Genomic DNA, 21,633 nt, shown 5'->3' with positions numbered 1-21,633 from the left:
TAAATGCAGCCTCTGTACCCTATCATTTCTGTCATATTTTCAAATTTCTATCCTGTTTATCTACTATGAAATTTCCTTAATTCCTACTGAATTTATTTCAACAATTATATTTTAATTTCCAAGACATCATTCTGGAAAATATGATGATTTTAAACAACACCCCATTTGTATTTAACAGATGCTCATCTTTTTAAACATAAGGAGGCTAAGCAGGATTTTTTTTCTTAAAGTACTTTCTCTGGTCCTACCAGGGTGTGTGTGTATGTGTGTGTGTGTGTGTGTGTGTGTGTGTGTGTGTGTGTGTGTGTGTGTGTGTGTGTGCGTGTGTGTATTTTTCCTACTTGTCATGGTTTAAGTTTTACTCAACTATCAGGTGGACCAAGGTTATTTTCTATTTATGTATATGTGTGTGTGTGTGTGTGTGTGTGTGTGTGTGTGTGTGTGTGTGTGTGTATTTTTCCTACTTGTCATGGTTTAAGTTTTACTCAACTATCAGGTGGACCAAGGTTATTTTCTATTTAAGAATAAGAGAAGCAGAAGCTCACTGGAAGCTGATGACTGGTTTCTCTTATATGTGAAGAAGTGAGCAGCTAATATGACAGGATATCCCCAATTACCCTTTCCTAGGGTGCAAAATCCACACTAGCTACCTTAGTCTTGAGATAGAAAGCCACATTATCTCACTTCAGGAGAGTAAAGGTGGGGGTGGGAGTTGACTCTCCCATACATAAACTGTCAATGAGGTCCCTCTGTTTTAGTCACATATCTAATTTCCACCATGTCTTCTACAAGCACACCTGGCTATAGAGCTGTTTCGGCAGCAGGGATTAGATTCCCTCTGAGTTACGGGTTGCCCCTGTGCATATTCTAGGTAATGGTTTTCCTCTGTCCTGCTGGTTCAGTGTCATACTGTCTTCTGTATTTCAAAAACGTGGAAATCTCTTCAATCCTCTCAACTGTTGTGGGTTTACATATTAAAAATTTTGATATCATCGTTATGAGGTTCTCAAAATAGACAAAAGCTGAGAGAGTTCTCAGTGCATCTTGAATCAAAAATTCCCTAGATGTAGTTCCTAACCTTCTTGGTCTTCCTCAATGGCTATAATCATTTTTAGAACTCTAATCTCCTAGTCCTTTGGAGAAGGAAAAGAATATAACAGATGTGAAAAGACAATGAATGCAGATTAGACATTCTAAGAATTTGTCTCTATTCTGCAATTTAGTAATAAACCATTTAGGTGTTACAAACTAGAATTATACATTATCTGCAGATTCCTCCAACATTCTATAACTTTATTAAGTATTTACCTCAGATTTATCTATATAAATATCATTAATTTAAAAAATAAAAATCTGACTTTCTTTTTTTTTTTTTTTCCAGTGACTGTGCCTCCTCTCTGATGGGTTCCCAAGTTACTGGAAATCTGGCTTTCTTTAAACTGAAAATCAAATAGTGCGTTCCACAGTAATATAAAAACAGGATAAATGAGCTGGGGGCAATAGCTCACGCCTGTAATCCAAACACTTTGGGAGGCAGAAGTGAGAGGATTGCCTGAGTCCAGGGGTTCAAGATGAGTCTGAGCAATGTGGTGAGACCTTGTCTCTACAATAAATTAGTAGCTGTGGTTCTAGTTACTTAGAAGGCTGAGGTGGAAGAACTGCCTGAGCCCAGCAGGTTAAGGCTGCGGTGGCCGTGAGCATGCCACTGCACTCCAGCCTGGATGACAGAGTGAGACTTGGACTCAAAAAAAAAAAAAAAAAAAAAGGGGGGATAACTTCCCTTCTACCATGTGAGAATACGCAAGAAGGTGCCAGGTGTGAACCAGAAGGCAGGTCCTCAACCAGACACCAAATTTGCTGGAACCTTGATCTTGGACTCTCCTGCCTTCAGAACTGCAAGAATAAATGTCAGCTGTTGGTAATCAAAAAAGAGGTGAGGGTAGGGAAATAACTATTTCTATACTTACAAGTTTCAAACTAAAAGAAAACTGCATTGATTTTTAAAAAATTAATTGTAGCACACACAAAAAAATAAGGCCTCCCAAAATGGTGATCCCCTTACTATAATTTATCAACTCTGCATTAAAGTTGAAATAAAATACCAGCCGGGCTCAGTGGCTCAGCCTGTAATCCCGTGTCTTTGGGAGGCTGAGTTGAGTGGATTGCCTGAGCCCGCGGATTCGAGACCCACCTGGGCAGCAAGACCTCATCTCTACAATAAATAAAAAAAAATCAGCCAGGTGTGGTAGCGCATGCCTGTAATTCCGGCTACTCGGAAGGCTGAGGTGGAAGGATAGCCAGAGCCCAGCAGGTCGAGGCTGCGATGGCGGGGAGCGGCCACTACACTCCAGTCTGGGCGACAGAGCAAGACTCCAACTCAAAAAAAAAAAAGAAATAAAATACCATTCTTTTGAGGTGCAAAACTTTGTTATAAAAATATATTTTTCTTTTCTGTCCATAAAAATATAGACGTATGGAATGACATTAGTATTAGGTTTATAAAACAATATAATGTAGCATTTTGAAATTTTTTAGTTTATGAGAAAATATCAGTATCAAAACTGCTTTCAACTTTACTTTGATTAAAAACAAAGTTATATTTCCCTCTTATAAAAAGGAGTTTAAGCTGGATGTGTGGCGATCACTTGTAGTCCTAACTATTTGACAGGTTGAGGTGGGAGGATCCCTTGATCCCAGGATATATTAATATATACAATATATTTATATATATGCATATAAATGTTCTAGTCTATAAAACAAGAGTTCTTAATCAGCTGGTTACATTCATTCAATATCTATAAGTTTATCTTATGATCATTAAGGCTTTCCCTAAATCTAGTATTCTATGATTTTAAAAAAGGAAAATAAATAACTGATAACATGTTTTGATTTTTATTTCTTAGAGTTCAAATATCCTCCCTGCACACCTTGTTCTCAAATAAGGACCCATTCAAGGGGATGTGAGCTAGAAGGGAGGAGATAATGGAATCCCCATGCAAGCTGTCCACTGTCAATTCATAATCAAGCTTCCGCCAAATACTAACTAGTTTGAAATAATCTTCTCTATAACTTTACGTCGATAGCTTTGTACCTGCAATGCTTCTTGTTTTAAACTGGTTTTCTCAGGCACTTCATGAACACTTTCTGAAGAATCATCAGCCTCTTCAATTTCTGAGGATGAAGGACTCTCTACTGTCACAGTCACAGGAAAACCTTGTTGCTTAAAGAAAGAGGACAAGATTGTATAAGTAATATGAACCAAATACTAAAAATTAAAGGACATCTAATTAAAGTGATCTTTCTGAAGTATTAAGTCATTATCTACAAGTGTCTTTCACTAGTTCTTAGCCTAAAACAATCAATAACAAAGTAAAAAGACACTAACTTATTCTTGCTCTGTTACTGTATATAATTCTGTCATACATGGTTACAATTAATATGTGGAATTCCCCATATTATTTTATTAAATTTCTTCCACATAAGCCAAATGAGGAGCCAGGATAGACAGTTTTGCCCAGATCAATTTTACATTTCAGATGAGTAATTTATCTGCCATCATCAGACACAGAGTTTGGAAGAAAGTATAATTTTTAGGATGAAAAATTTAAGAGGACTGAGGAAGAATTAGAAGAAAAATTTAAAAGTCAATATAGCTAAGTGATGAATAATAAATACTGGAGTATTTTTTAATAAATCATATACACACACCACAACTGACACATCAAAACCCTCATCTTGGCCAGACACGGTAGCTTATGCCTGTAATCCCAGCACTCTTAGGAGGCTGAGGCAGGAGGACTGCTTGAGTCCAGGAGTTTGAGACCAGCCTGAAACACATAGAGAGATCTTGACTCTACAAAAAATACAAAAAGTAATCAGGTGCGGTGGTGTGTATCTATAGTCCCAGTGACTCAGAAGGCTGAGGTGGAAGGATCGCCTGAGCTCAGGTTGATCAAAAAGAAGAGTGCTAAGATTACCTCACTGTACAGAAGACAAGACACTACGATATAATTTCCACCACAAGCAGCAAACTCTGCAGTATATGAAAATCCTAAATGGTAGAATGAGATGCGTGTCCCTACTTTTGGGCATATATAGGGCAGTACGAACAGACTGACTGTACTGCCAATCTCAGATGTGCTATCTTTGACAGAGAAATTAGTCTCTCAGGACAACTGGAAAGGAGACCTGATAATCTGACAGAATGAGCTTGCTCCACATCGTAAGGCAAAATGATAGGGAGTGTGTATGATCCTGGTGAAAGAGCAAGAAAAGTTCTGATAAAGCAAAGGTTCTGGGATTGGCTGCTTTGTTTTGGCTTTAGGATCTAGAATTTATGCCTATAAATTCTATTTATGCCTACATGTGTGTCCCCAAATACGTATTTCTTGAAAACTTAAGGACATTCTTGACTATGAGGCTCTATGTGTCAGGCCAAAAGTGGTGGTTAAATTAATTTCACTAGGCAAAAGCTGATTTGTAGACCAGAGAAATGGCTTCCTTGTCTATAGATGGAGCCACAAGGCTTTCACTGTATGACATATTCATGTAACTATCCAGTGATATTGGAAGAGCAACCTGGAACATTTTAAATAAATTTGCTTCTGGGAGGGAAATGTTTTTTGTGAGGTTCTGTTCACTTTAAAAAGCACAAAGAATGACCTCCCACCCTTCCTACTCTAACCCCCTACATATTATAAATATGATAACTACGTACCTGCAACTGATTATACATATCACGGGTTTTGAGTAATGGAAAGCCCCTAAAGAGATACAAACAAAGTAAGTTCCATTTGATGTAAATATGCCACCAGTTAACACCAGGTGATAACACTTATGTATTATATACATGATTCATACAGAACTGTGTGCAGAAATACCCTCAAAATAAGGACCTGGAAGGGGCTGCTATGCAGAAGAGGTAACAAATTTAGCAGAATGCCTTTATGATAATTCTGAACTGTTGAGAGATACATTCAGCTCCTATGTTCAGGATGGTTGCAATTTCCAGTCTAACTTCAACTAGTGATATTAATTGTTCTCTAAGTAGGAAGTGTCTCAAGTAAAAGATACGAAATCACAATATTACAAAACTAAAGGGTAAAGATTTGGGCCTCAACATTACAGTGTATACAATAATAACTCACACTACCATTTGCAAAAAAAACATAGTGGTCAGTTACCTAATAAAGATCACAGACATCAACTTAATGTGAGCAACTGAACAGATATTTTAAATAGTACCTACTTTCCAGTCCTACTGAAAATCAATTCTATTTGTTTTCTTAAGCAATTGTTAATCACCAATTTCTTGAGTACTACAAAGTCAGTCATTTAAAAATAATCTGCAACAATCTAATTCATCCAAAAAGCCTAAAATTATAGTATAACAATTTTAAAGACTATGAACAGCTATCCCCTAGGTAAGTAATTAGCTAAGACTAGTTACATCTAACTTGATTCACTAAATATGATTCAGTAAATGAGACAGGCCAGTTGACATAATTAGATTACATCTTATCCATACTTCTCATCCATTTTGCATTAAAACTATTTTCCATACCTACAATGTCATTTCCCCATTCCCACACATTCAAATTCCTACTTCTGTCCTAATACAAATGCTTTAATTGAAACCTTCTCTCACCTGCACAATTGGAGATAACTTCAATTTTCTCTGGATTTCCACAGGGTTACAACTTCTTATGACACTTAAGAAATAACTGCAAACCCTTAATTATAAAGCTCCAAATTAAAGAATTTTCAATGACTAAAAGATAGGGAATAAAAATATTCTACCTGTTCCTTTTTGCACGTTCTGCAGTACGCCATGGCAAGAAACCAGACACACCAGGCGGTAAAGGTGCAGGAGCATAGTATTCTTTACCAAGGGAGTGTTTTCTTCCATTACTTACAGGTTTCTTTGTAGCCAATCCTACATTTGAGAAAGTGTTAAAAAGAAAGAATCAAGGTGTACTACAAGTCTACAAATTATTTATTCTCTATTAAAAGAATACAAATAAGCAACTGACAATGATACTAAGGCCATTAAAAACAGGGTCAATTAGTAAAAATCTTTCTATGCAGACCAGCAATGTTTTAAAAAGATAAGTTCTCTAGAGTTACAAGTTATCATTTTAACTAAAATTTAAGTTCAATATATGAAATGTGCAGAGCATGAAAAAGTAAATAAAATACATATCACAAAGAATGAAAGATGGTGCATGATTTCATTATGCATCATGCATCAATATTCAGTCTATTGAATCTAAGAACACCTTTGGCATTTCTGGATCTCAAGAATATAGATACAACCATGACTCCTGTCAAACAGAACCTTCTGAATTACAAAAAAACTTTTAATTTAAGACTAGCTGTACCATGTAAAAACTAGTTATAAGACTGAAGGTTGTGGAGTGGTTGCGGAGTGGTAGATAAGTCAATGTGCCAATGTGCCTAAATGACTTCCTATAAGTCTGTCAACCTTCAGCACTCATTTAATTTTATAGAAAACACAAAAGAAACAAATAAAAACCTATTGGATAAAAGAATGACATGTAGAGACTTATCCTATATTTGAATATTAAGTCAAGTATCTTTTATATGAAATAACTGACAGCAAAAGCTAGACCTATATACTAATACTTTATTTAGAACACGTCATATATTAACATTCACATTTAAATATTTAATTGTCTCATATCACTGAGAACAAATAGGTTTATTTAAATGATTATATTTAACCTTCTAATCTATTTTACTATACAAGATCTGCCTTAGCAGTATTAGCAACCAGTACAACCTCTGTGGAAAACAGTGTGGCAATTCGTAAAAGATATAAAAATTGACCTCCCATATGACCTAGCAATCCCCCTTCTGGGAATATACCTGGAGGAATGTAAATCATTCTATAAAAAAGATATCTGCACACACGTTTATTGCAGCACTATTTATAATATCAAAAACATGGAACCAACCATGCTGCCAATCAAAAGTAGATTGGATTTTAAAAATGTGGTACATATACACACAGCCATAAAGGACAACATTATGAACTTCACAGCAACTCATATGGATTTAGAGTCTGTAATACTCAGAGATCTATCACAGAAAAAAAGAACTGAGTACCACATGTTCTCACTCATAAGCAAATCCTGAACAATTATAATACTATAAGAAAGGCATTGGCAGTAGTGGGAAACTGCCATGGGAGGAAGCAGGGGGCACACTTCCATCAGTAAGGATACCTGATCTCAAACCAGGTGATATGGGGACGAAAGGGGGCCCAAACTTTCCCTGTACAATAACCATTTGTATACCTAACTCTGAATTGTACCTACATCTTTAAAATAAAAATTTTTTAAAAAATGGAATCTAAAATAAAGTGTGTGTGATACTTCAGGGCAAATATTTCATATAGTAGAACTTATTGATAATAACCACATGGTCCTGTATGATTTATGTGGACAAATGTATATGCCTCTTAAAATACATGGGAGCTCTGTTCATCTTCTGCTTTCATTTTTGCTTTTTAACTTAATTACCCTCAAAGAATGTTCCTGTGTATATATTCATTCCTTGTGTATGTACATCCATTCCTTCACTTTCAGAAACTAAAGCAAATATACTTTTAATTAAAACCAAAGGAATTTACACCTATCTCGTTAGGAGATGATGAAAAAATACCTAATGGAAGTTCCTATCGTCCTTCTGCATATATAACTGCAATATGAATGTGACACAATTTGCATAAATTACTCAACCCCACACTCACTGAAATCTGATTATACAGCCAGACATTGATTTGGCATATCTCTAAGTCTCCAAATAACTGAGGCAAATACCAAAAAAAGCCCAAGAAATAAAATTATTCTTAAGATAGCTCAGTGAGCTTATAATCTGTCATATTTCCACTTTCTTTAATCATGCTAAGAAAAAAGTTTTTGTTTTTATTCTCATCCCATGATATCCTGTTACATAGCACTAGCTAATAAAATTATAAACTTTCTAATATGTCTTATATATTATGTTATAATATGTTTATATAAACCATTTTTAAGAGTGATAACAGCTTTTTAAAATATCAGGTAGCACTCAAATAAAAGATTATTTGTCGTTAATTGTTTGGTGATCTTAATGCATCTGATATTTAACTAAAGTCACCACAAACTTTTTTCTGGGAAATTGGTAGACTATAAACATAAAAAATTTATTTTGTTTCCTCTATGTTAGTCCTTATGGTTTTCCTTTTTCAAAATGCAAAGTTACTTGTAAGAAAAGGTCAGTTTTATATTAGAGTTGGCTTAGCTTATCCACTCCATCATTCATTATTACCATGACAAAAAGTCTGCTTATGACTAAAGATAATGTGTTCTTGGAAATAAAAGTTAAGAATTCTTTAGAAAACAATACAAAAATGTCAGTTAGCCAGATTATACAAAATTTCACAGAAGAATGTGAAATTTATGCCACTGGTTATTGAAGAGTTTATAAAGAAGATTATTTTTTTCATTACCCTTGGTCCAAAATTATAGACTTAATTCTGGACTATTATTTGGCAGATTAAATATACATATATAGCAAACATTTAGAAAATGTTTTCCTAAAATATTTTATCTAGGTTCAATAAATTTGACTGCAGCATTTCTTTATACAATTATGTATATCTTACAAGATTATATATAACTTATATTTTATATTTAATGCATATTTTATATTTATATGTATATTTTTAAAGGGTTTTTTTCCCCATCATTGAAAGAAGCTACCATGTCACCTGATTCATTAATTTTGGGTAAGAATTTGAAAGGAAAGAGGAAAAAACAAGAAAAAACAACAGGAAGAAATTTTGTTTCCTGTAGTATAAAAAAATTCTTCATTATTCAAAATCACTGTTAAAATTACCACCAAAGTGCATCCCAATTTCAATTGCAAAGCATCAGAAGTAATCATCAATCAGAAAACATAAACAAACAATATAACTAACTTAAAACTAGCAGCCGGGCTCGGTGGCTCAGCCTGTAATCCCATGCCTTTGGGAGGCTGAGGTGAGTGAATTGCCTGAGCCTGCGGGTTCGAGACCCGCCTAGGCAGCGAGACCTCATCTCTACAATAAATCAAAAAATCAGCCGGGCGTGGTAGCGCATGCCTGTAATTCCGGCTACTTGGAAGGCTGAGATGGAAGGATCGCCAGAGCCCAGCAGGTCGAGGCTGTGGTGGCTGAGAGCAGCCACTGCACTCCAGTCTGGGTGACCGAGTGAGACTCCAACTCAAAAAAACAAACAAACAAACAAACAAACAAAAAAGAAGTACTAGCAGACTGTTCCTAATGATTCATATACCATCTCCAGGTTCCATCAATTCTCATAATCTGTATCAGAACTATTATAGTCCTCATAATATACATGTAGTCAATATTAGTTATACTGTCAATACCATTCAAATAGAAGAGATTGTAATTTTAACACACTGGAATACATAAAGGGTATAAGTTCTACTAGCATTAGAAAGCCAAGACAGAAAGGGTTACCAATTCTAATAGTAGCTTTTCCTTTTCGACCACTTCCTAGAATGATAGTTCTCTTTTTCTGCCTAGCAGTTTTGGATGGTTCCTTTACTGATGGAGAAGTAATCCATTGGTACTGGAAGAGAAATAATAAATACTACATTTCAGTTATAGGCAATTTGTGAGAACTTGTTCTTGACTGGAAATTATTAAGATTTTCTAAGTTAATAAAAGGGCTTACAATCAGCAGTTCTGGGACCCCAAATTTTAAAAATCATATAATATTTTTAAAAAACAGAAAAGCCATTTGATTTGACTGAAAATTTAAGATGGCAGAAAAGTGCCTTAATATTATTTTATTTAAAACAGAAGAAAAGCTGGGTTTGAGGGCACGCCTATAATCACAGCTACTCAGGAGGCTGCAGGGGGAAGATCACTTGAGCCCAGGGGTTGAAGGCCAGCCTGGGCAACATAGTGAGACCCAAGAAGAAAGGCAAGCAATTAAAGAGAAATTCTTTCTAGAGGAATAAAATGTGTTATACCTCTGATTTAGCACTCCTTCCATTCTGGAGAACTTTTTTGATAACTGCTTTCATCACAGAATGATCTAAAGTAAAATAAAAATATAAATATAGTAATTGTTTCCCAATAAGTGGCTATTTCCATTTAAAAATAAAAGCCAGTGAATTAAACCTTTTCCTATAAAATTAAACATAATGTCCACATTCTATAATTGTATATCTACTTTTCCCTTTGAGTAACTTCTTCCTTAAAAAAATAAAAGTATGCCACTTCACATATTGCCTTAGTAGCTACTATTTAGGCAGCAGCAAAGACCAAATCTAAATACTTTCTAACTGAGGTGGCTTTGGATACCTTTGGATAGAAAACCAATAGGCTGGACACATTTCCAGACACTTAGATACTTAAGGCACCTAACATACCCAAATCAAAGTCATGGTACACCCTTGAAGCCGCTCCTTTCTATAGACTCCTTCTCTCAGTAGAAAGCACCCAGTCGTACACATAATCATCTAGGACTTTTAAAAAATATTTCCTTCAAAACCCACATCTAATCTATCTGCAAGTCTTGTTAGTTACACCTGGCTTCAACCACTTTTCACCACCTCCTACCTTCTACTGTAACTATCTCCAAGCCATAACTATCTCTCACTAGGACTACTGTGAGAGTCTACTAATTGGTCTCCCTATTAGTTTTATCACCCCCTACAAGTCTATTTTCCACACCAGGGTCATCTGCTTGAAATAGTGCTCAGGTCATGTCCTTTTTCAGCTCAAAACCCCTGCATGGCTTTCAGCTCATTTTAGTCTAAGCCTTTCCCTGGCCTTCAGAACTTTACAAGATCTGGCTAGCTGTCTAACTTCACAGCATACCAGGCTCGTCTTCACTCAGTGCTCCAACCATGTTGGCATCCTTGCTTTTCCTTAAATACTTCACCCACCCTGCCACCTATGCACCTACGTACTCATTACATCCTTGTCCTGGAATGTACTTCCCTGCATCTTCCTTGGTTGGTTCCTCTCTTCTATCAGGTCTCTGTTCAAACATCACTTTTCCAGTGAAGCTGTCTCCTAACAATCCTGTCTAATATAGACTCACCTGCCCCATCTATCTTCTTACGTTAAGGTAGTTTTACACTTTCTGCTATCTAAATCACATTACTTATCTGTTTACTCATTGATATCAGAACTCCTTCACTAGAATGTGAGCTCCATGAGGGCAAGAATTTGTCTAGCTGGTTCACTGCTATTATGCTTAGTGCCTAAACCAGTCTCTGGCACGTGGAAGCATTCAAAAATTACTTGTCAAATTAAAAAAATGAATGAAGTACTTCTTGCAAGAATTCAGAGTTTCCATAAAAAGAAAGCAATGCTCTTGGTGGAAGCAGATTGATTATCTGGGTTCACTTCTATTCAGATTAGCAGTCAAGAGCAATTTATAAGTATAACTCATTTTAATCAGTACATTATCTGCTTAAAAAAAAAGTGCAAGATAAGAAAGTACAAGATTAGAAAAGTAAATAAGTTTGAAAAATGGTCAGTACATGAACAAATTCTTTTTGCTTTGCAATTTGTTAGTTAATAAAAAAAACTGTGGTGACATACCAATGAGTGGATTTTTTCTTATATCCAGAACCACCAGAGTTCTATTGGTTTCAAGGGCCTTTAGCAAAGCCTTTGCTCCTTCATTGGTGAGGCCACACTGCTGCAGGTCAAGGGCTTTTAATGAAAGACAAAGAGTCACTTCTTACCTCTGTACAGATTTAACATACAGACAACTCTCACTTATTCATGCCTGGAAGATTCCTGTCCAAGACTAGTAATGGCAGATTTTTAATCATGGGTGTTGAAAAAAATAAAAACAGAAAAGCATGTGTACATAAATAATCCAAAAGTTTAAAAAGCAACAACAAAACCACCCTCTTCTTGGATGTGCCACGATTATCCTCCTTTTAGGACCAATAAATTACCCAACATATTTTACAATTACAGAATTGAAGAGTAACTATATAATTTACGAGAAAAGCATCACAGAATGCCTATCAGTTCATAACTAGTAAGGATGCTAGTGGCAATGTAAACGTCATAGGCAAAAACTGGGTGGAGCTCAGAAACTGTGCTCAAAATCCTAAACACCAAATGACTCTCAAAAAATTACATTAAAAAATGGAAATAGAAGAAATATAAAAACGGTTAGTTCCAGAATAAAAATGACAAAGAAAACTCTAAGGGGATATATATAATGAATCTAGTAAATGTGTCAATAGAGATAAACTAAAAACCTATCAAAAAATTATGGTCAAGAACTCTTTCAGTAAAAGGTCAAAGAAATAAACAAATACTAGCAGCACTGAAGCTGAACAATCTTCTCATTTAAACCCAAAAGGACCATTACAAAAGCATAAATATAGAAAAGATTACATCAGAAGAGAATATAATACAAACCTTTTCTTTTTAAGCACCATGTATATCACTACAGGAAAATAACTGAAGTTTTTTAAAACTCCATATTATGGACTACATGTTTATGTTCCCCTAAAATTCTGTGTTGAAACCCCAGCGGGATGGCATTACGAGGTAGGGCCTTTGGGAAGTAATTAGGTTTAATGAGGTCTTCAGACAGGATCAATGTCCTTGTACGAAGAGAAAGAACTCTCTTTCTCCACCATTTGAGAATACAACAAGAAGACACGTGTGTACAAGCCAGGAAGAATGCCCTCGCAGACACTCCGTCTAGGTGTCCTTAATCTTAAACTTCCCAGCCTCCAGAACTGTGAAAAATATCTTCTGTTTAATCCACCTAGTCTACAGTATTCTGTTGTAACAGCCCAAACTGACTAAGATACCCCATGACACACAGAAATAATAAGTCAGATACTGGATCTGATAGAATACAACACAACTCCCACAGACTTTTATGACAGAAGAATAAGCATGGGATATAATTATCCAACTAGCCAAATTAATAAAAATAGCTAGTAAATCTCATTGGTAAATCAAATGAATACAAATAAAATAGTGAACTGTGACTGTTCTCCTATCAGATCATGTAACAGAAGCCCTTAAAGTGTGCATACTTTCAATGCAGCAGCTCTCCATCTAAGAATTTACCCAAAGGAAATAATCAGAGATATGGGCAAGGATGCATATCGAAGTACTGTTTATAACAGTGAAAAATTGGAAATAGTTCATATATCTAGCAGGAATGAATAAGCTAAGTGTAGTATAGTACGTTAATATAATGGAACACTGAAAAGTCACTAAAAATTATGTGGTAGATATAAATTTATTGATTTGTTAAGATGCTAAGGCTATACTAAATAAAAAGTTATAAAATCTAGAAAGCAATTCATTTTCTTTAAGTTTTAAGTTTTTTTGTTTTTTTGATTTTTTTTGAGTTGGAGTCTCATTCGGTTGCCCGGACTAGAGTGCAGTGGCCGCTCCCGACCACCGCAACCTCGCCTGCTAGACTCCGGCAGCCTTCCAAGTAGCCGGAATTACAAGCATGTGCTACCATGCCCGGCTGATTTTTTGATTTATTGTAGAAATGAGGTCTCGCTGCCCAGGCGGGTCTCGAACCCGCAGGTTCAGGCAATCCACTCACCTCAGCCTCCTAAAGGCGCGGGATTACCGGCTGAGCCACCGAGCCCAGCAGGTTTTAAGTTTTAAAACTGACACAACACAGTGTACATGAAAGTGGTACAGGTTGTACAGACACTGTTAGTGTGGACTATAAAATGACACAGCATTTCTGGATGGCAATGTGGTAACAAGTATCAGGTCTTTAAAAATATACTACAGCATGCACTTTTAGCATTTATCCTATAGAAGCAATTTCAGTGGACAGAGATGTATACATAAGGTGCTTACTACAGTTTACAATAGGGGAAAACACAGAGCATCTAAATAGGAAATAGGAGGGAATTAATTAAACTACTGTGCCTCAATATAATGGAGTACTACATGATATATTATTAAAAGAAAAAAGCAAGATTACAAAATAGTAAGTACACTATAATTCTGTTTTTGTAATCTCTAAGTATACAAATATATTTACAGAAAAATTTCTAAAAGTATATATGCCAAAATGAACAATAGTTAGATATCTCTGGATATTATGAATATAGGTAATATTGTTCTTGTTACGCTGTATTTCTATAATGAATATATATAAAAAGCTATTTTCAAAAAGATTCTTTAAAATAAATCTTACAACATCACTGCATCAAGAGCTTAGCATATCTTAATGTCAAAAATGTACTATTTTCCATTTCAGAGCTTCATTTAACTTACCTCTCAACCAAAGATCCTCATTGAGAGAGTCTGCAAAAGCACTTGCACCTAGGTCACCAATGAGTGTGTTGCAATTCAATGTGATGCGCCTCAAGCCAGCCATACAATCAAGATCAGGTCTCCTATAGCGAAGACTCTCAGCCCAGGTTTCCTCATGCCTTCTCATGGTCTGATACTTCAAAGATTTAATAAGATGAAATTAAGACGCTTGAATAAGAAAAAAGGGACACTAAGATGAACTAATATGGTTGATTACATCAGAGCTTTACACACACACACACCCCCTAAGTATTAATATATATGCCAGGAGAGTCAAATTCTGGTTAGGAGTCCAGTGACCCAAATCCTAGCCTGCCACTGATTAGTCGTGTGACTAACCACTGGTGACCTGTTGCTGATTAGTTATATAAACCAACAACTTAATCAGCTTCTATGAATTTTGTTTCCCTTTTCTGCCCAATCTCGGAATTGTTTCTAAACTTTATCATTGCTGAGCCTCTAAATTCTGTCACTCTGTCTTCTAATGGTCTCCAAACATTTGACTGAGCATCCCAAAAACAAACTCTTTAAAAACATGTAGTTATTAATAAATGTATGAAGTTGTATACACAATATCTTATATACATTATAAACTATGCATTAAACAATAGATATTTTCTAAATGATATAAATATAAGGTTCTAATATTTTATTCTCCTAACCCAAAGGATCGCACACACTTCTAAGGATATGCATACCAACTCTAGAGGCCTGGAATATGCAAAGCAATGCTGATATGCTTTAGGAAACTGGTGGTTTGAATTTTAACCGTAGGGATTGTCTTAAAGACATATTACAGTCAGTTCTCTGTATTCATAAAGTAAATTGTTAACAAGGAACACTGATTTTAAAAGAAAACAAATCTTATTACATTCTTAAACAACCAAAGAATCAAAGCTCTTATGACACTCTGAAAGGAAAACTGTTAGTGTCATTTTTCTTTAATAACCTATAAAAGCAAGAAGAGGAAATAACAGCAAACATGTACATAGTGCTTATTATGTTCTAGCCACTACTTCATACACAGTAGTTCACTGAATCCTCATGAGTGACAAAGTAGGTTTTCTTAATACACATATTTTACAAATGCGGAAACAGGCATAAAGAGGCCAAGTAATTTACTTTGCTGGTGGGCACAAGATATTAAATGAGAGAGTTGGGATTTTAATCAAGGCTGTTTGGTTCCAGTATTCATGCTATTGACCATATCTATCCCAGGGGTCAGTGGGCTTGCTCTGTAAAGGGCCCAAAGTAAATTGTTTCACTTTGTGCAACTACTAAATTCTCCTGTTCTAGGATGAAAGTAGCCAGCATTATTATGGAAACAAATGGATAGGGATACGTCTCAAACTTTATTTACAAAAATAGGTGATAGTCTGGAGTGGTCCATAGGCTATAATTTGCCTATCTCTGACCCATGCCACCAAACTATTAAAAAGGCTTCAAGTCAAATATTAAGCAATTTTAGATCTAAATTCAGTAGTTATAACTACTCTCTAAAAGTTGTTAAGCCTCTTTAAAATTATTTTTTTAAAACTACATTTATAAAATGCTAATGTAGTGATTTTTATTAGTTTATAAACTACACCAGTTAACAATGAATCACTTAAGTAATTTGAGGGCTGTGATAGCATAAAGTTTCTTTCAGTGTCACACTAAACATTTTCTGTTCTTTTCTTCTTCATTTTATTTTAAAGATGTGGGCTACAAGTCAGGATTAGGTAGTAAGTGGTCTACGTACAGGTCAAATCTGGCCCTCCCACTGGTCCTCATTTTCTCTGGTTTAGAATCAGGTACCTTTATGATGTTACATGCCCCCACGCCCTGGCAGGGTCCTACTATTGCTGATTCCTCTCCTGTAGTATTGTGATGAAGTTCAGGACTCACTTAAGAGTAAGAACCATGTGGTATTCAGTTCTTTGTAAAACCACCGAGTATGGTAGACTAAATCCATCCAAGTTGCTGCAAAGTTCATAATTTTGTCTTTATGGCTGCATAATATTCCATTATGTATATGCACCACTAAACACTTTCAATAACTAAAAATACACAAAAAATATTGTTCGTAATGTATTATATTTTAATCTCTTATTTTTAAGGTTAAGAACATTATCTTTACCAAATGGTAGAACCCCAAGCTGAAAACCAGTCCCATTCTTTTAATAAAACTAAAACTATAATCACCATATGCATCAAAAGACAAAAATAACTGCCATTTTGTATCAAAATATTAACATATTTCAACTACATAATATGTTTTCGTGAAAGTTTGAACATAAAGTCACCTTTAAGATCTTGGCCATGTGATCTGCTCCCTGCCATGTCAGATTACACCCTGTGAAGTTGACTGTCTTAAGAGTGATAGAGCTCTTTATACCTTGACAAATAACTGGGGGGAAAAAAAACACAAGCAATAAGATGAAGAACTTCTACAACCTGGTCAATCTTGATTTATTAGTTTTTCTTGTGTCTATTCTAGTTTATAGTTGTATTCTTAAAATCACTATCTACAATCTTCTCATGTAACTGAATGGAACATTTAAAACTATGTCATTCTAGTTTACAGCAATAATTTAATTCTATTTAAATGCTAAAATTGAATACTCTGAATACTGCACACTTGTTCCCAACCTATAAAGTACTATATACCTTTTAAGACATCTGAAAAAAAAGAAAAACCTAAAAAGCATAAGTCTCTTCTTATGTTCAATTCTAACAACAGATTTTGATCTCAATTATCAATCAATTATTTACTGTCAACCATAAACACAATTTTATTAGGTACTATACTAGAGTACCTAATATACTAGACCAACAGAAGACAGAGACCTCAAACTCTCTGTTCCCTCAAATTGAAATGCTGATTTCCTTACCCCTCCAGACTACTATTCCATACAATAAACAGACACAAATTCTTCAGGACTCCAATTAACTGTCACCAATGATTACTTCCATAACCCCCCTCACCCCCTACTGAGTTTGCTGGCCTTTTATAAGCTCCTATAGCACTTTGCTTATATTTTCTATTTCAACACATACCACAGTGCATTAAAATTGACTTTATATAGATGTTTTAACTATCTAAAATAACGATGATTTTCTCTTTACATCTTGTTATTGTCCCTCCCATAAAGATTTCTTGAAGACAAACCCTAAAAGATGAACAAATGCAAAACGTAGAGACTAGAAAATAGCATATATTTGTGTGTTTGTGGCTTAACACAACCTTAAGCAAAATTAGGTCAGAGTATTCAGCATGACAAACTTTCATGGCAGACATGAGACTGAACCAAGATATGAACAGGCACAGGAGGCAGATAGAGGCAGTCCTCTATCTGAGGTCAGTACAGATAGAAGCAGCAGTAAGAAAAAGTACAGAAAGGAATTCACATGGCATGGAGGAAAACATGAAACCAGTCTGATGGGATGAGAGTTAAATAAGATTTGAACTTACTTTCTAAACCTCCATCTCCAATTGGACAATTTGCAAGAGATAAGTGCACCAAAGAAGGCGATTTATTCAATCCCTTTAATGAAGGGGAAAGAGTTAAACATTTATTGAGTTTTTTTTCCTCCAAAGACAACTATCAAATGTTTGCAAGCCACACTGGAGAAAGCTTACCTTTGTTAAAACAGTTAAATCTCTCTCTCTCAGAACTAGTCCATTTAGCTCCAGGTTCCTTAGCACATTCGATACACTTAAACAGCCTTTAAGAGCTTTACATAACTGTAAAGTCACATCTTTGGATCGTATCGCAGGAACACGACTTCTGCAAACTTTATTTATGTCGGAACCTAAAGCAGAGTTATTATAAAATTATTTACTTCAATCATTCAGTTTATCATTATGTGCTAAGACAAAGAAATGGCCCATGTCCTTAAGTCCTCTTAAGGGACACATGTAAACTCAAAATCACTTACGATATACACAGACTATGTACACAGAGGTTCTTATGAAGGCAAAGAAGTTACGCCTAAAGGATGGCTATAGGCTGGGCCCAGTGGCTCAAGTCTGTAATCCCAGCACTTTGGGAGGCTGAGGTGAGAGGGCTGCCTGAGCTCTGGGGTCCGCAACCAGCCTGGGTAACTTGGCAAGACCTCATCTCTACAATAAATAAAAAAAACTAGCTGTGCATTAGCGCGTGCCTGTAGTTCCAACTACTTGGAAGGCTGAGGTAGAAGGATTGCCTGAGCCCAGCAGGTGGAGGCAGCGGTGGACATGAGCATGCCACTGCACTCCAGCCTAGGTGACAGAGTGAGACCTCAACTCAAAAAAAAAAAAAAAAAAAGAAAGAAAGAAAGAAAAGAAAAGAAAAGAAGAAAAGGATGGCTTCAAGATAATCCTGAAGTTGAATCTAGAAGGGTAAGAATGACTACATGGGGTCGGAGTAGGTAATGCCTTCACCACAGAGGGAGCAGCATGTACAAAGGCATCCGAGCCTGACACCTGCTGGGCACTGTAAATACTATAGGTAGAGATGCCTAAAGGCCAGAGGTGCACTGGAAAGATCAGAAGTTAAAATACAGGAGGAGGCTGAAGCAAGCCTAGGAGCGCTAGCTTTTATCTCACGTGGTGAGGACCACAGCTACACTGACACATTAAGGATTCCCCAATGCGTTAGAAAAATGTACCTTACTGTTGGAGGACCAAGAGGCAAAGGGAATGATGAGAAAAGCTCCCTAACCCCAGGGAGCATGGCAGAGCACAGCTCAAGTTTCAGTGCCTCTGTGCAGTGCACAAGTTGTATAACCAACACATGCTATTCCTGTTGGGGTATTTCACTCTAAGTGTATCTTTTGATTTTACAAAGACCACTTGAATCAAAGTAGACAGATGAGCTGAGAAAAACTGAGTTAAGGGGCAACAAATTCAGCTAGGAGCTTCTGCAATAGTCCAGGCGAAATATAATTAAAGATGAACAAGCACTATTCTAGGAGGTTAAAATCTACAACCCAGACCCACTGGATGCAAGAGATAAAGAAGGTTCAGCAAAAAATATCTGAAGAGAAAGGGTCTATAATACATTTTTTTCTTACATTCAGTGCAAAATATTAAGCAAGATCAAGTACGCTAGCTTGACTCTAAAGTACCTTTAATTTCTTTTGGTTTCTGTTATTACTTGGGTTTAGTAAAGTCCCTTCAGAGGTACAGAACAATTCCTATACCCAAATGAGATGCAGAGAATAATCTGACTTCTCTTCAGCAAGAGATGTGTTGAACTGTCCTTGCAGAAGAGATTATGGATGGTGTTAACTCCAGAGCCCAGAAAAGGGCCAAGAACATGGCAAGTGGTCAGACTTTTTGTTTGTTTAAATAAGTCAACAATAATTTTCTCACCTAGAGCTTCACCCTCCCTCTCAGCTTGCTACTTTACCTCAGCTCACATTTAAGTCCATCCATTTAAAAAAACATCTTTCAGACCTATATTTTCTGGATCTTCTTTGTGGGTAATTTAGGTCCTTCCCATACCTTCAAACAACTGTCCTCCTACAAGGTCCAAAATCTGTATCTTGAGGCCAGACCAGCCTACCAGACATATCTGGATTCTTCACAGGTCCCTCCTAAAACATTAAAGACGAACTAAGATCCTCTTCCCATGCTCAATCCCTTACAGCTCTGCTATCTTATGAAAAGATGCTGCTGTCAACTGTCACCTAATCTCACAGCACTCCCTCATCTAACTGGTCACCAGAACCCATCCATTCTCCTAGATATCTGAAATCCAGCCTCTCTTTTCCACATCTGAACTTGGCCCATAAGATTACAAAACTTCACCTCTCTTCCAACTTTAATTTGCCCTCCAGATGGAGGTCAGAGTGAGCTCCTATGGAAAGTCCAACCCGTCATCCTTCAGTGAGTGGTTCCCCAACAACCTTCATAGCAGACATCAAACTCTCTTAAAAGGAAAGAAAGGACCCACCCTTCTGGCCTCACCAGGTTTCCAGTCTGAAATCTCCCAGCACTTTCTCAAACCCTAAATTCCAGTCCTATACCTCAGCTTACCATACTCTCTCCTATTTCAAACACTTTTGCACAAACTGTTCCCTCCTGCTATCTGGCTAGCTTCTACAGCAAGGTGTCTCTATTATGAACAAAATACTGAGCTTTTGGCTCATCCCTGTAATTCCAGTATTTTTGGGAGCCAGAGGCAGGAGAATCGCTTGAGCCCTGGAGTTAGAAAGCAGCCTGGGCAAAATAGGGAGACCTCCTCTCTACAAAAAATAAAATAATTAGCCAGAAATAGAGGTGCACACCTGTAGTCCCAGCTACTTGGGAGGCTAACGCAGAAGGATCGTTTGAGCTCAGTCAGGAACTGGGGGCTGCGGTGAGCTGTGAGCATGCCACTGCACTCCAGCCTGGGCAACATAGTGAGACTGACTCAAAGAAAGGAAAAAAAAAAAAAAAAAAAGCTGTGTGTAAAGCGGTAGAATGAATAACATCATTTTGTCACACGTCATGATTTACCTAGCATATTGTCCCCCAAATCAGAGGGTCTGGGTCCCTAATTACACCCCCTTATATTTACAAAGCACTTTACAAAATCCTTACGTAAACATTAAAAAGTGAAGGCAAAGGCCGGGAGGTGTTAATTTCCCACCGGTTTCGTTCTCTATCCGGCAAACAAAAAAGTCATTCGACAAAACACCTGACACCTGTCGAGCTTCGCAAGCATCATGCACTCGGGGGACTCCTTGCAATCAGCACCGAGCGTGGGTCCTGCGACTAAGCCCATGTTCTGGATGACAACACCGAGACCTAGAGGCCTCGAGTGACCCACGCGGGGCACCCCCCCCCGCCCCCGCCGGTAAGGGCCCCAGGCCGCATACCCCGTGGGCCGCACCCATACCCCGGCCCTGGGCACCTAAAGGGCCCAGGCTCCACCTCGGACCCGTCCAAAGACGCGCTCGGCCCGACCGACCGAGGGACAAAGGAAGGGGGAACGACAAACCCGTTTCCCCAAGCCACGGCTGGAAGCAGCTCTTGATCGAGATCAAGGGCAGATCCTTGTTCATCTGGAGCGTGCTCAGGAGGGGCGCCCAGTCCACGACGCGCAGGCGGTCGGCGTTGAAGTCCAGCACGCCCTCCCGGAGGCAGGCGCGCACCGCGGGCAGCGGCACCGAGTCCTGCAGCGCGCACAGGTACTCGTAGTGCGAGAAGAAGTCCGCCGCGCCGTCGCGGCGCAGCTTCACCGAGTCGATCATGGCCACCGGGCGGCCTCGGGGTTCGCCCGCCGCGGAGACAACGCCCGCACCCCCGGGGAGCCCCGGGTCCA

At 37.3% G+C, this 21,633-nt stretch overlaps 1 protein-coding gene across 2 annotated transcripts in view; it reads right to left on the bottom strand.

Moving 5' to 3' along the window:
* The window catches only part of CEP78 (centrosomal protein 78), a 34,707-nt gene extending 13,097 nt beyond the window's left edge, over positions 1–21,610 (bottom strand). For both annotated transcript variants that reach the window (XM_021711368.1, XM_021711369.1), the window contains exons 1-11: positions 21,310–21,610; positions 17,982–18,154; positions 17,814–17,886; positions 16,645–16,748; positions 14,321–14,495; positions 11,633–11,746; positions 10,048–10,112; positions 9,530–9,641; positions 5,800–5,935; positions 4,718–4,763; positions 3,092–3,220 (exon numbers count right to left, since the gene is read on the bottom strand). In XM_021711368.1, coding sequence (XP_021567043.1) covers positions 3,092–3,220; positions 4,718–4,763; positions 5,800–5,935; positions 9,530–9,641; positions 10,048–10,112; positions 11,633–11,746; positions 14,321–14,495; positions 16,645–16,748; positions 17,814–17,886; positions 17,982–18,154; positions 21,310–21,562 — 1,380 coding nt within the window. In that variant the 5' untranslated portion in view covers positions 21,563–21,610. The remainder of the gene's footprint in view (positions 1–3,091; positions 3,221–4,717; positions 4,764–5,799; positions 5,936–9,529; positions 9,642–10,047; positions 10,113–11,632; positions 11,747–14,320; positions 14,496–16,644; positions 16,749–17,813; positions 17,887–17,981; positions 18,155–21,309) is intronic.
* Positions 21,611–21,633: the final 23 nt, after the last annotated feature.

The sequence above is a fragment of the Carlito syrichta genome, unplaced genomic scaffold (assembly GCF_000164805.1).
Source record: "Carlito syrichta isolate Samal-C Ts95f unplaced genomic scaffold, Tarsius_syrichta-2.0.1 Scaffold302089, whole genome shotgun sequence".
Taxonomy (NCBI): domain Eukaryota; kingdom Metazoa; phylum Chordata; class Mammalia; order Primates; family Tarsiidae; genus Carlito; species Carlito syrichta.
This window is presented reverse-complemented; position numbering and strand designations above follow the sequence as displayed.